This window comes from Phyllostomus discolor, chromosome 7 (assembly GCF_004126475.2).
Source record: "Phyllostomus discolor isolate MPI-MPIP mPhyDis1 chromosome 7, mPhyDis1.pri.v3, whole genome shotgun sequence".
Classification (NCBI taxonomy): Eukaryota; Metazoa; Chordata; class Mammalia; order Chiroptera; family Phyllostomidae; genus Phyllostomus; species Phyllostomus discolor.
In genome coordinates, this window is record NC_040909.2 from 34,748,774 (window position 1) to 34,764,715 (window position 15,942).

The following is a 15,942-nucleotide window of genomic DNA, read 5'->3' on the forward strand; positions in this document are numbered from 1 at the left end:
GCTTTTTTCAGGATGCTGATAAAATGCTCTGATCAAGATTTATTGCTAGGTGCCCTGGCCAGGTGGCTCAGCTGGTTAGAGCATCATCCCGTAAACCAAAAGGTTATAGATATGATTCCAGGTCAGGGCACATACCTGGGTTGTGGGCTTGATCCCTGAGCAGAACGCATACAGAGGCAATCAACTGCCATCTCTCTCTTTCACATCCATGTTTCTCTCTCTCTCTCTCTCCTCTTCCTCGCCCCATCCCCCACTTCCTCTCCCTCTACAATCAATAAACATATCGATTAAAAAAAATTTTACTGCTGGGTATTTGGAGAAATTAACTCAAGGGTGACAATGTACCTTCACTACAGAGAATAATCAGAACCCAAACAGCTGCTCCTATAAATAATGATTTAGACTTAAACATAGAAAATAAAATTATCAGGCACATCATGTTTAAGAGAAGGTATTTTTAGTAAAGGTTCTATTGTTTTCTTTGGGGAAAAGGAGTCAGCAAACTTGTTCCTGAAGTTAAATTGAAATAATTGTTTACTGTTTCGCCAGGAGGCATGACCTTATCAAGTCCCAGTTGTAGTGATGAAATACAAATCAACAACTGCAAAACTGACTTGTTAGGTATTTAAAGTGAAAATTCATTCTAAAATATTAAAACAGACTTACTCACCTTCCTAAATGAATGTTAACATTTAAAATTGTGGTTACAGCCTTGGCCAGGTAGCTCAGTTGGTTAGAGCATCATCCCAATCACCAAGGTTGTTAGTTCAATCCCCGGTCAGGGCACATACAAGAAGCAATCAATGAGTGCATCAATAAATGAAATAACAAATTGACATTTCTTTCTCTCTCTTCACCCCTTCCTTCCTGTATGTCTCTAAAATCAATAAATAAAAATGAAAATAAAGTAAAAATTTTTTTTAAAAGTTGTAGATACAATCAAAACATCACATTTTCTAGAGATGTTGAAGATCTAAAATACAATTTATAAATAGTTAAGTATTTATAAACTGCTTAATTTATATGCTTTACATCTTGATCATTCAAATTGCAAGGAACACTGCAAAAAAAGTTATACAATAAGCTTTATGATTCTGAGTGAAATATAATACATTGCTTATAAAAAGAGAAATTCAATTCTAATATACACAGAAGATCCCTGAGCTGTGGTAAGGTAAACTTAGGTTTGCCAAATTTTTAAAAAGTAGAACAGTATGCCCAGTTCTATTTCAATTTTAGGTAAACAAATTTTTTTAGCATAAGTATATCCTATGTAACATTCAGATTGCCTATATTTTTATTTACTAAACTTGGCAAGCCTGAGTAGAAGTAATGGTAGCTAATACATCCATATATTTTGGAAATCAAGACCAGAAGCGAGAACAATGATCTAAGTTTTGAAAAGATGATAAATTTTAAAAAGACATCTATATCCTGAAGAAAGCTCCCTCTGTGGTGCTAACCTTTTGGATTATCAAATATTTTAGCTACATGAAAATACTATCAGTAGATATTCTTATCCTGGATGATAAAAGACTACAAGTAATCTTTATTCTTTCTACTCTTCCATACATTCTTCAATTCAAATGAAGGAAAAACTTTTTCTAATGGAAAAAAATTAATAATCTATAAAAATCTTTGGGGCAGAAATAGAAATGAATGCTTTCTAATGAGTCCATTGATATATAAGAAAAAACCTGTATGGTATATAATTATAACTCTATTTAAGGGGGGCGGAATTATTGTCAAAAGCAAACTAGCTATTCTCTGAAGTAATCAAACATTATTAAAGAACAGGGTGTCTTTTAGTAAATCAACAGGGTTCTAAGTGCTCAAAAGGAAGAGTTCAGTCTGACAGTGTAATAATCATAGGCTAGCCTGAATTACCTTAGGTCGAGGTTAAAGAATACTATCTTACATGGGATGGCTCTTAGAGGGGATGGTACTGTATTATCTTAAAGATACTTACTATCTTAAAGGGGATGGTATTATATTATCCTCTAGTAGTAAATTTGAGCAATACCATTAACTGATCCAGATCCAATAACCTCCAATGGATTTTTCATTTTGTATTCAAACTTCCAAGTCTCGTTCTCAGTAACCACTAAAAATACCTACTTCATGTTAGTATCTTGTCTAAAGCAGGGTGCTGACAGTATACCATTGGCCTTTGACACACCTAAGATTACTATAAAAGAGTGACTCCTGCATGTTTTTTATTACAATTCTCCCTGAAATTAATTTGCAAAGAATAATGTACGCATTATTCTGTACACAAAGACACATGCTGTATCTGGACTCACTACAAAATTAACTTCTTAAAGATAATTTTAATTATGGGAGTATAATGTGTCAGCAATATGGTTTACTTATGGAAACTTATCAGCTTAAAGTCTTGGTTGGCATAGAGAGCTATATACAAATTATGTAGGGGCAGATCAGTATCTCTTACAAAGGGTCTTCTCAAACTATCTGAAGCAAAGAACAATATTTTTCTTTGCAATCTGTAAAAAAAACAGTATTTTTTAAAATAAAAATAATTCACTAGAAGAAAAGACATACAAAACATATGCCCTTGGATATTGTGGCACTATCACATTGCTACAGGAGTCTCTAAACATTTACTCCTCATTTCTGCACTTGCCTCAGTAACTGGTGACAATTTACAGACCAGCACTAGTCCATGGACCACACTTTGCAAAGCAATGTCTTGATCACACTTATTATACATGTTTGTATACACAGGAAAATACATGTTAAGAATTCATACTAAATTTTTTTTAATTACCTTTTCCTATAAGGACTCCAATTTTTGAGTCTAATTTTTCTCCTGGGTCACAACTTCTTGTTACTAATTTGAGAACTGGAAGAAAAGGTCTGACATCACAGAGTCTTCTTGTTTCATCTTCAAGCTCCTCATATACAGCAGTTTGATTCACACATGCAAACATATAAGAGTCAATGTCCATAAGGAGGCTAAACATTGGGTAATTGTGAATCTGCTTCCACAACATCTGCAGGAAAAAAAGAAGAGATTTTCTGAAATGGCAGTTGTTCAAATGTACAAGGACATTTCTACAGGATGCTCATTGTAACACTGTATGTAAACCTCAAAGCCTGAGGTAAACACAAATGTTTTAGCAATAAGGAGTTAATTAAATAAAAGTACAGACCATTTAAAGGACTGTGAATATAAATAGATATACACTATAACATGGAAAGCTGTCAAAGATATATTAAGGTTGTTTTCTTTTTATAATAGAAAATTGCAAGAGTATATATGTGGTATTGCCCTGGCTGGTGTGGCTCAGTGGGTTCAGTGCCGGCCTGCAAACTGAAGGGTTGCAGGTTCGATTCCCAGTCTAGGGCACATGCCTGGGTTGTGGGCCAGGTCCCCAGTAAGGGGCGTGCAAGAGACAACCACACACTGATGTTTCTCTCCCTCTCTTTCTCCCTCCCTTCCCCTCTCTAAAAATAAATAAATACATATTTTTAAAAAGAGTATATGTGTGCTATTAACCCATTTTTGTAAAGTAGTATAATGGTACAACACAAAATATACACTCATATAAACAAAATTATTAAAATGGAGTTATCTATGAAGAGTAAGAATCATTGAAGACTTCCATATTTAACATTCCTATGAACATAAATAACTTCTAATTCGAAAAAAATAGAAATTTTAAAGTATGTATCATCATCCCCATACAAAATGTGTTACTATTTTTGTACTGTGTTTCTTTCTATTCATGAGGGAGATGGGGTTAACCTTGCCCTGTCAGGATGCACATAGTCAATCTTTAGGTATCTCTCACCATGCCACCTGGATGAGATTGTATAAAATAATCACCATACAAACACAAGATGGGGTTACACAGTTTAACTGTAACCATTAGAAAAGCCAAGAGCTGAAGATAAGAGACCTGGGGTAAAAACCACAGCCAAGCCTTATAGTCAGTTACATAAAATAAAAAAAGACAAAGCAATGTTAGACAACAAAAGAAAAAATAGGTAAACTGGACCTCACTGAAATTTAATATTTTGTGTATCAAAGGATACTATCAAGAGTGAATGATAAGGCAACCCACAGACTAGGAAAAAAATCTGCAAGTTATATATTTGGTTAAGAAATTAATAGAGAATATAAAATGTGTTCCTAGACTCAACAACAATAAAAACAAAACAGCTGAATTTTAAAATAGGCAATGGTCTTGAATAGTCAATTCTAAACATGGTCAGTAAGAACATGAAAAGATACTCAACATCCTTTGTCACTAAGGAAATACAAATAAAAACTACAATAATATACCACTCTCACCACCATGAAGAAGTTATCATACTGAAAAAAAGAATGCAAAATAACAGGTATTGTCAGGATATAAAGAAACAAGAACCTTGTACATTGCTGATAGGAATAAAAACGGTATAGTCACCGTGGAAAATAATTTGGCAATTCCATCACAGATTAAAACAGAATTGCCATATAATCTAACAACTCAACTTCTAGGTATACACATAAAAATCAGAAAGCAGGAATTCAAACAGATATTTGTACACCAATGTTCATAGCAGCATTAATCACAATAGCCAGAAGACATTCACAATGAAAACTGAAAGATGAATGAGTGAACAAAAATGTGGTAGATCTATAAAGCAGAATATTATTCAGTCTTAAAAAAGAATAAAATTTGGATACGTTACAACATGGATGAAATTACTACACTAAGTGAAAGAAGTCAAACACATAAGGATAACTATTATGTAACTGCACTTATATGAAATAGCAAAAATATACAAATTCATAGAGACAGAAACTAAAATTGAAATTACCAGGATTGGGAAAAGGGAAATTTATTATTCAATAAGTACAGAGTTAGTGATGGTGATTATAAAAAGTGCTAAATATAGATAGTGCTGATAGTTGGGCAACACTATGAATGTACTTAATGCCATCCGCATGGAAAAATGACCCTAATGGTCAACTTTATGTTATAGATATTTTGTAACAATTTAAAACAAAAAAGGAGGAGAATGAATATCAATGGTTAATCCAGCTTCAGTTACAGCCATAGATATCCACATCTATCCCTGGTCACTATAAAAATAAGTAGGGTGCCTGAAAAAACTTTTTTAAAAAAAACTTTATAGATCATGCAGTTTTAGAATTTTCAAGTCTCCCTGATGTAGAAGCATGGGTTAAGAATTAAAAGGCTCTCCTATTCTGGCCCACATGGCTCAGCTGGTTGGGCATTGTCCCACAAAGTGAAATGTCACAGGATTGATTCCTGGTCAGGGCACATGCCTAGGTTGTAGGTTCAGTCTCACCAGGGTGCATGTGAGAGGTAACAGATCTTTCTCAATGCCACTCATCAATTCATTTAAAAAAAGTAATCTAACAAAACAGGAAAACCTAGTTATGTAAAAGAATTTGTTTCCAAATGAGGACATACCATTCATCACTAAGGGGGAATAAATCTAGCAAACAGCAGAAAACTTTTTCCTCCCCAAGAGTCATCACAAAAAGTACTGCATTTAGGGAAGGGAAAGAGAAAAAGAAAGAGGGGAAAGAAAAGGAGAAAAGAGATAACCAACCAAAAATCACATTTTAAAAAAGTGTAATAAGCTCGAAGAGAGTAATTACAAAGATTTTAACTCAAAATTTTCTTTAACAATGTCAAATCCCTTTTAATAACCTGAACATTTCAAACTAGCTAACATAAGCCTATTTTCTTAATTCAGGTATCACATACAGATTTTTTTTTTAGTTGAAAGTGGGAGTAAGAATGAGGATGTTTTGTATGTCCACAAAAGACAATGCCTGTATCAAAATCTTTAAAATGTTATGACCTAAAGGTTCAATGTTCCTCAAATTTACCGTATGATTTACATTATGAGCAATTTCTATAATAAAAGACTATGTTCCCCTAAGTGATCTAGTAACAAGCTACATTTACAGAAATTCTACCTATTAACATACCTGTTTAATGTAAGAAATGGTAGCTTCCCGAGGTACCTCCATCTGGATATAAATCCCAGTGGGCAAAAGGAAATCCACAGGTATGGGGCCATCAGATGGTATCTGTGAATCCACTGCCCAGATGTCAAGGATATCTGCCATAGCAGGAGGCATTATGAAATTGAAGCACATTCATAACCATGGGGGCCTAGAAATCAGAAAGTAAAATTTAGTAAAACAGATAATTAGCCAGATTTTACAGTAAAATATGATAAAGGCCACCAATCCATAGTTACTCCTTGTATTTCAATATAGCCAATGATGTTACAGGAGACCAGTGAAATCAAGCAATAGTGGGATAACAGAAATGAATTACTTAAATTACTTTGGTTATCACTGCATAAATATTACACATACACACACACCACTGACTTAAATTCAACCTAAGTACATCACACGCAAAAGATGAACAATTAAGGATTACAGGGTCCTGAGAAAGTTAGCCACTAACAAATGATTATCTTGACTTTATTTAGATGATATTGGCTTCTTTGACTCAGGGTTTTTTTTGTTTTTGTTTTTGTTTTCCCCCCTAAAAACTCCAATGAAAATGGCAATCAAGAGGGCCTTCTTTCAAAAATAATTTTCTATCAATCTCATGTAAGGAACAAAGTATCATGAACTTAGTCCCATGACCACACCACCTAAATACTAAAAAGACCAAGTCCCTCAAGCCCGCTAGCAATGTCTTTGGTGCTGTTTCTGACCTATTTTCTTTTGGTATTCCTAGCACTCCACAGCCCAGGCCCTTGTGTGACAAGTGTCTTTTGCCTTCCCACTGCTAGACCTATGTTCACAGTTTGACACTCCTGTATTAAATCTCCATCACAACAAATGTACCCCTTAACAGTTCCATTCAAGTATCATTGATTCCTTAAGGGCTTCCTTCACAAAATCACAAGAACTGTGGGAAGAACATGGGCTTTGAAGTTAAATATACCTAGATTCAAATCCCATTTATTCAAAGTATGAAAGCATCATGTCAAAAGACGTAAGAGCCAACTTAAAGCATTTTGAGCACCAAAAATAATAACGAATACATAGGTTGAAACTAATGAAATATATGGAAATGTCTGACTTAGTAATCATACAAAAAATAAGCTTATTTTTAAATTTTATTTATTAATTTTTAGAGAGAGAGGAAAGGACGGAGAAACACAGGGAAAGAAACATCAATGTGCAAGAGATACATCAATCACTTGCCTCTCAGACACCCCCAAACAGGGACCTGGCCTACAACCCACTCATATGCCGTAACTGGCAATAGAACCAGCAACCTTTCAGTTCACAGGCCAGCACTCGATCTACTGAGCCACACCAGCCAGGGCAATATGGAAAAAATAAACTCTTTATTGGACACCACTGGACGCTGCTTAGACCAACTCACTATTTTGAAATCTAATAAAAAATGGGGAAACAAAGCAAACATTTAACCTGCTTGTTTACTAGTTCATAACCGATGATATTAGGGGTATTTTTAAGAACAATTTTATCTAATACAAATGCAAAAGAATGACAGAATTAGAATATCACCATTTTGTAACCTCTAATGAAATAATGGACCTACGCAAGAATCATTTAATGGAAGCTTAAAAAGAAACTCACAAGATAAGGTGAAAGGGTAATAGGAAACTTTACAGTTAACATTCAGGCTGACACCTTCTAACTCTGAATAATCCAGATATGATATGTCTCTTCCTGTAGTACAACAGGAAAACTACCCACTACCTGTAGAGTATACTTGGCTTAAAAAAAAAAATGTACTTGGGAAGATGGCGGCTTTACTCTAGGCAGCGTTTTTCTCGGCTTCTGTGAAGAGGAGGGAAACTCTCGGATCGGTGGAGAAACAGAGCAAGTGGACTAGGTTACCGAATCACTTTTGAAAGCAGGACATCAAATATTATTGCAGTCACTGAAAAACCAGACGGTAAGGAGACTGCTTCAGGACAAAAGGGGCCCAGGGATCAGCACGGGGTCTAGGGGTATGCAGTCCCCAGGCCCAGTGCTGCCGGGTCTGCCTCAGGGCTCCCGGGAGAGGGGAGTCGCTGCTCCCTCCCCCGAATACGGGGGGGGGGGGGGGGGGGGGTGAGCAACTCCAGGGGAGAACGTGTTGCTAGAAGGAACAGATTGCCCAGTTGGACTATGAACACCCGCCCAGAGACCTGGGAGAAGTGAGGGCCTCTAGCCAACACGACCAGGGGCAGCCTGGAAGAGCGCCCGCACCCCTAGCCCAGTGGAAGTACAGATCCGTGGAGAGCACAGAGCCGGGCCGGGCTCAGCTCACGCCCCATAGGGAGGCCTGAATCGTGCACCGTGATCCCGGGAGGGACGTGTGCTTGGTGTGTTCCTACAGTAGTGGCTCAGAAATTTCCAGCCAGCCCCACCGGGGGAGCAGGGAAAGGCGCCAACACCCAAAGCCCGGTCAGAGTGTGGTTCGGCAAGGACCACGGAGCCGGAGCCGGAAAGGGCTCAGCTCGCACACCACCGGGAAGACTGACTCACGAGCGCTGTGAACCCGGAAGGGACGCGGCGAGGCGCTTAGGGCAATCCTAGACCCCAATCTCAAAAGTTTGGGAGAGGGGCGTGCCCTTTTACGATTCCCAGGGAAGGCGCAGTGAATCCCAAAACGTCACGGGTGCCTACTGAGATCACAGAGCTGGAACTCTGCGGGACCCCAGAGTCCGGAAGAACGTGGAAGTGAGATCCAGAGAGCCAGTGTGCTCGGGAGTGCCCAGGGTACCTGACAGACTTGCTGAGATCTGGCTGGGAGAGAGAGAAGCATTTCAAAGGTCCCTCAGCCAGCTGAAGCCAGCAAGATCAGAAAAACTAGTCTGGCCAGTTAGAAACCAACAAGAGGTTTTTTTTTTTTTTAATTTTTTTTTTGTTTTCTTTGGTTTTGTTTTGTTTTTGTGGCTGTTGTTGGTTGATTGATTTTATCTTGTGTTTTATGTGACACTTTATTTTTCAATTCTTATTATTTTTACCTCGCAATCCCTTATGTTTCTCTTCCATTCATCCTAATATTATTCTTTCCACTCCAAATTTATCTCTCCTGCACTACATCTTCTGCTTTTCTTTCCTTTTTTTAAATCTTGCAAGTTACTGTAAATTTGTATTATCTTTTTCTCACTTTTCCAACATTTTTTATTTTAATAATATTTTGGTATTCTTTTTCTTTCTGTATAATCTTCTTTGCTTGGTTGGTTATACTCTGTCATTTGATAGGATCCCCCTGGTATCTCAATCACAATGTGTTGATAAGTTACTATCCTTCATCTGTGTTCCATTAATACACCTCTCAAGGTTCTATAATCTTTATTCTTGTTATCTAGACCTCATCGATTCTGCCACAAGACTGTCACTTTACTATTACTGTTAGTAAGACCTAGTCTATACAATTGTAAATACTACTCAATACCCCTACCTGATCTCAGCCCACTTTGCAATTTTCTGAACTATACTATTGTGGGGGTTGTCTCTATTCTTTTACACACTACTCCTATATACTAATCTTTAATCCAAACCTACCTTAGAATCTCACCTCCCACAGCCTCACAGCTTTCTAGATCCAACTAACAATCCTCTCGTCCCCCATAAGAGTCTTACCTTCTTTCCATCCTTTCTAAAATGTGGATAGTGGGGTGAAGTAGCACGGTTAACACTATAAGGAGCCAAAGGATAACCCATCTCTTCTCTACTGGCTGCTAATGTAAATATCATAGTATACTGTCTTGCTGTCTTAAACCATTTTGCCTTACTACTCCAACTGATCACAAAAAAAGAGTAGGGGGAAGCTGTGAACACCAGGATACACGAAGGAGATTGCACCACTGAATTTCACAAATATTCTACCACAGAAGTTCACACCATAATTACAGGGAATAAGAACAGATCAATTTAACAAACAAGAAGAAAAAAGAAGAAACCCACGAACAATGAGAAAACAAAGAAACAACCCCCAACTGAAGGGAAATGAGGAAGCCTCAGGAAAAATGCTAAATGAAATAGAGGCAACTCAACTATCAGATAGTGAGTTCAAAACAATAATTATCAGGAAGTTCAATGAATTCACAATGAGCTATCAGAAATTAGAGGGAAACTACATCAATCTAACTGCAAACTATATAAACATGAAAAAGGAAATAGAAACTCTCAACAAAGGTCAAGAGGAAATGAAGAATACAATTTCTGAACTGAAGAACACAGTAGAAGGAATGAAAAGCAGGATTGATGAAGCAGAAGATCAGATTAGCGAGCTGGAGGACAAAGTAGAAAACAACATCCAGAAAGAGCAAGAAAAGGAAAAGGGGCTCAGAAAGAATGAAGAGGGATTAAGAGAAATGCAAGACAATATGAAACGTAATAATATCCGTATAATAGGGATACCAGAAGGAGAAGAAGAAGAGCAAGGGATCGAAAACTTAGTTGAACAAGTAATGAAGAAGAACTTCCCTAATTTGATGAGAGAAAAAGTCACACAAATCCAGGAAACACAGAGACTCCCAATCAAGAGGAACCCAAAGAGGCCCACCTCAAGACACATCATAATTAAAATGGCAAAATTTCAAGACAAAGAGAGAATCTTAAAGGCAGCAAGGGAGAAAAAGGAAGTAACTTACAAGGGAGCCCCAATAAGGCTAACAGCTGACTTCTCAATGGAAACACGTCAAGCCAGAAGAGAATGGCAAGAAATAATCCAAGTAATGAGAACCAGAGGTCTGCAACCAAGGCTACTATATCCAGCAAGGCTCTCAATCAACATAGAAGGCCAAATAAGAAGCTTCCCAGAAAAGCAGTCTAAAAGAATACACCTCGACCACACCAGCTCTGCAAGAGATTCTAAAAGGACTGCTTTAAGGAAGAGAAGGAAAAGAGAGGGGGGGGGGGACACACATACATAAAAGACAATGAATAAATACCTATCAATAATAACCTTAAATGTAAATGGATTAAATGCTCCAATTAAAAGACATAGAATAGCTGAATGGATAAGAAAAAATGACCCACATATCTGCTGTCTACAAGAGACCCACCTCAGGATGAAAGACCTACACAGGCTGAAAGTGAAGGGCTGGAAACAAATCTTCCAAGCAAGTGGACAGGAAAAAAAAGCCGGGTAGCAATACTCATATCAGACAAAATAGACATCCAAGAAAGGTCCATAAAGAGAGACCCAGAAGGTCACTTCATAATACTCAAGGGAAGAATCCATCAAGAAGACATAAATATTGTAAATATATATGCACCCAACATAGGAGCATCCAAATACATAAAGAAAATCTTAGAGGACTTCAAGAAAGATATGGACAGCAACACAATTATAATGGGAGATTTTAACACCCCACTATCAAAATTGGACAGATCTTCCAAACAAAATATCAACAAAGATATTGTGGCATTGAACAATACCCTAGACGAGCTGGGCTTTACTGATATATACAGAGCCCTCCATCCAAAATAAGCTAAATATACATTCTTTTCAAATGTACACGGAACATTTTTAAAGATGGACCACATGATAGGACACAAAACAAGCCTCAAGAATTTCAAGAAAATTGAAATCATACCAAGCATTTTCTCAGACCACAAGGGACTGAAGCTAGAAACCAACCCCAAGGAAAAAAAACAAAAACACTCAAAATCATGGAGATTAAATAGCATGCTATTAAACAAGGAATGGGTCAAGAATGATATTAGGGAAGAAATCAAAACATTTCTGGAAACAAATGAAAACGAACTCACAACAACCCAAAACTTATGGGACACAGCCAAGGTAGTCCTGAGAGGGAAGTTCATAGCAATACAAGCCCACCTAAAAAGGTCAGAAACATTCCAAACAAACAACCTAACCCTACGTCTACAAGAACTCGAGGAACAACAACAAAGGCAGCCCAGAGCAAGCAGAAGGAAGGAAATAACCAAGATCAGAGCAGAATTAAATGACATAGAGACTAAAAGCACAATTCTAAGGATCAGTGAATCCAAGAGCTGGTTCTTTGAAAAGATAAACAAAATCAACAAGCCTTTAAGCAGACTCATCAAGAAAAAAAGAGAGAAGACCCAAATAAACACAATCAGAAATGAAAGAGGAGAGATTACAACAGATACCACAGAAATACAAAGGATTGTAAGAAATTACTACGAAGAACTGTATGCCAAGAAATTTGAAAACCTAGGTGAAATGGACAACTTTCTAGAAAAATATAATCTTCCAAAACTCAATGGAAAAGAAGCAGGAAGCCTGAACAAACCAATAACAGCAAAAGAAATTGAAGCAGTAATCAAAAAACTCCAAACACACAAAAGCCCTGGACCAGATGGTTTCACAGGAGAATTCTACAAAGCATGTAAGGAAGAGCTAACCCCTATCCTTCACAGACTATTCCAAAAAATCCAAGAAGATGGGAGTCTCCCAAGCTCTTTTTATGAGGCCAACATCATCCTAATTCCAAAACCAAATAAAGACACAACAAAGAAAGAAAACTTCAGGCCAATATCACTGATGAACATTGACACTAAAATCCTCAACAAAATACTGGCAAACTGCATCGAACAATACATTAAAAAGATCGTACAACATGACCAAGTGGGGTTCATTCCAGGGATGCAAGGACGGTTCAATATTCACAAGTCAGTAAACGTAATACATCACATAAACAAAAGCAAAGACAAAAACCACATGATCATATCAATTGATGCAGAAAAAGCATTTGATAAGGTACAGCACCCATTCATGATAAAAACACTCGGCAAAGTGGGAGTAGAGGGAGCATTCCTCAACATAATAAAGGCCATATATGAGAGACCTACAGCCAACATCATACTCAATGGGCAAAAATTAAAATCTTTTCCACTAAGATCAGGAACAAGACAAGGCTGTCCACTTTCACCACTTCTATTCAATATAGTACTGGAAGTTTTAGCCACAGTGATCAGACAAGAAAAAGAAATAAAAGGCTTCCAAATTGGAAAGGAGGAAACAAAACTGTCACTGTTTGCAGATGACATGATAGTATACATAGACAATCCTATAGACTCTACCAAAAAACTGCTTGACCTAATAAGTGAATTTGGCAAAACAGCGGGATACAAAGTCAATATCCAGAAATCAAAGGCATTTTTGTCCACCAACAATGAAACAGCAGAAACAGAGATCAAGGAAAAAATCCCATTTGAAATAGCAAAAAGAAAAATAAAATATCTAGGAATAAACCTAACCAAAGAGGTAAAAGACCTGTATTCAGAAAACTACACAACACTGAAGAAAGAAGTCAAGGAAGACACAAACAAATGGAAACATATACCATGTTCATGGATTGGAAGAATTAATATCATCACAATGTCCATATTACCCAAAGCAATTTACACATTCAATGCAATTCCCATTAAAGTACCAATGGCATATTTCACAGACATAGAACAAACACTTCAAAAATTTATATGGAATTATAAACGACCCCGAATAGCTGCTGCAATTTTGAGAAAGAAGAGTAAAGTAGGAGGGATCACAATACCCGACACTAAACTATACTACAAGGTGACTGTAATCAAAACAGCCTGGTACTGGCATAAAAACAGGCACATAGACCAATGGAACAGAACAGAGAGCCCAGAAATAACCCCAAGTCTCTATGGTCAATTAATATTTGACAAAGGAGGCAGCAACATAAAATGGAGTAAAAATAGCCTCTTCAACAAATGTTGTTGGGAGAACTGGACAGCCATGTGCAAAAAAATGAAACTTGAGCACCAACTTACACCATATACAAAAATAAATTCAAGGTGGATAAAAGACTTAAATATAAAAGGTGACACCATTAAAGTCCTACAGGAGAACGTAGGTAGGAAAATCTCAGCTATTTCACAAAGAAACTTTTTTACTGACTTGTCTCCTAGAGCAAGGGACATAAAGGAAAGAATAAACAAATGGGACCTCATCAAAATTAAAAGCTTCTGCACAGCTAAAGAAAACAGTATCAAAATTAAAAGAGAACCAACTGTATGGGAAAACATATTTGTCAATGATACCTCAGACAAGGGTTTAATCTCCAAAATATATAAAGAACTTACAAGACTGCACTCTAAGAAGACAAGGAATCCAATTAAAAAGTGGGCAAAGGACTTGAACAGACACTTCTCCACGGAGGACATACAGAAAATCCAAAGACACATGAAATGATGTTCAATATCGCTAGCTATCAGAGAGATGCAAATTAAAACCACAATGAGATACCACTTCACACCAGACAGAATGGCCATCATAAACAAAGCAACAAACAACAAGTGTTGGAGAGGTTGTGGAGAAAAGGGATCCCTAGTGCACTGCTGGTGGGACTGCAGACTGGTACAACCACTATGAAAAGCAGTATGGAACTTCCTCAGAAAACTAAAAATGGATCTGCCTTTTGACCCTGTGATTCCACTGTTGGGACTCCATCCTAAGAATACTGAAACACCAATTGAAAAGAACCTATGCATTCCAATGTTCATAGCAACACAATTTACAATAGCTAGATGCTGGAAGCAACCAAGATGCCCATCAGTAAATGAATGGATCAAAAAACGATGGTACATTTACACAATGGAATTCTATGCAGCAGAAAGAAAGAAGGAGCTCCTACCCTTTGCAACAGCGTGGATGGAGCTGGAAAACATTATGCTAAGTGAAACAAGCCAGGCAGTGAAAGACAAATACCATATGATCTCACCTTTAACAGGAACCTAAATAGCAAAACAAAGAAACAAGCAAAATATAACCAAAGACACTAAATAGAGGCCAGGCTGGCAGTGCCCACAGAAGAGAGTAGAGGGAATTTAAGGGGACAGTGGGAAGGGTTCACGGGAACAAACTTAAAGGACACATGGTCATAAACTAAGGGGAGGATGGTAATAGGAGGGAAGTGGGGAGGGGTGGGAGGGGGGCTGGATTGGGAGTAAAAAGGAGAAAACTGTATTTGAACAATGATTAAAATAGAATTTAAAAAAATGTACTTGAATCTAAGTAAGTCTCAGATCTTATATATCCACCAGTTTATAGGAGAGTTAACTAATGATGGAGTCAATCAGTAAGTAGCATCCAGAATGTTGGATGATCAATAAAATAAATCATCAACAAGAAAGCAAACTAATTAATAACAAGAAGGAAAGGATGGTGGAAGAATTTGTTTAAAGGATAAAAAAAAACTTCCAAATCTAATGTTGATTTGAACAAATACTCTATGAAAAACTATCTTTCAAACAACCTAGGAAATTTAAATATGAATTGAATATTAGATGATTTTAAGGTTATGTTTTTTATGTACAATAATAGAATGGTTATTATATGTCTAAAAATCAGCCCTTACTCATTAGAGATTCACAATGGTAATATAAGTAGGGCTAAATAGCATTACTTGTTGCATTTGCTTTAAATATTTCCATTTTTTCAAAAGTAAATAGCTAATTTAAACAAAGCTATAAAGGCAAGTTGATGAGACAAAAAAAAGATTATGTGTTCAATGAATCATGCAGGAATAAAAGAACACTTATATACCAAGAAAATAAACCTCTATTCATACCTTAAATCAAAAATAAAAATTAACCATGGTCCCAAATGTAAACTCCAAAACCATAAAACCTCAAGAAGGAAACATAGAAGAGCTTCTGTCCAAGATGGAGGCATAGATAGATATGTTTCACTTTCATGCACAACCAAAAGAAGGATAACAACCAATTTAAAAACAAAACAAAAAAAAAAACAACCAGAACTACCAGAAAATCGGAGTGTATGGAAGTCTGACAACCAAGGAGTTACAGAAGAAACATTCACCCATACTGGTAGGAGGGGCAGAGAGGACATGCAGAAAGGCAGGGGCTGGTGGACTAGGCAGTCCTACAGTAAGTTGCAGATAAGCCAGGAGAAACAACTGGGGAGCAAGCTGGACCAT

At 37.0% G+C, this 15,942-nt stretch overlaps 1 protein-coding gene across 5 annotated transcripts in view; it reads right to left on the bottom strand.

The window, feature by feature from the left end:
- Nucleotides 1-15,942, bottom strand: part of PIK3CB (phosphatidylinositol-4,5-bisphosphate 3-kinase catalytic subunit beta) — a 189,066-nt gene that overhangs the window by 79,866 nt on the left and 93,258 nt on the right. For 4 of the 5 annotated variants that reach the window (XM_028517981.2, XM_028517979.2, XM_036030716.1 and 1 more), the window contains exons 2-3: nt 5,978-6,164; nt 2,789-3,014 (exon numbers count right to left, since the gene is read on the bottom strand). In XM_028517981.2, the coding sequence (XP_028373782.1) occupies nt 2,789-3,014; nt 5,978-6,148 (397 nt within the window). In that variant the 5' untranslated portion in view covers nt 6,149-6,164. Of the gene's footprint in view, nt 1-2,788; nt 3,015-5,977; nt 6,165-15,942 lie in introns of those variants that run through there. The other variant, XM_028517978.2, reaches the window with a different exon arrangement.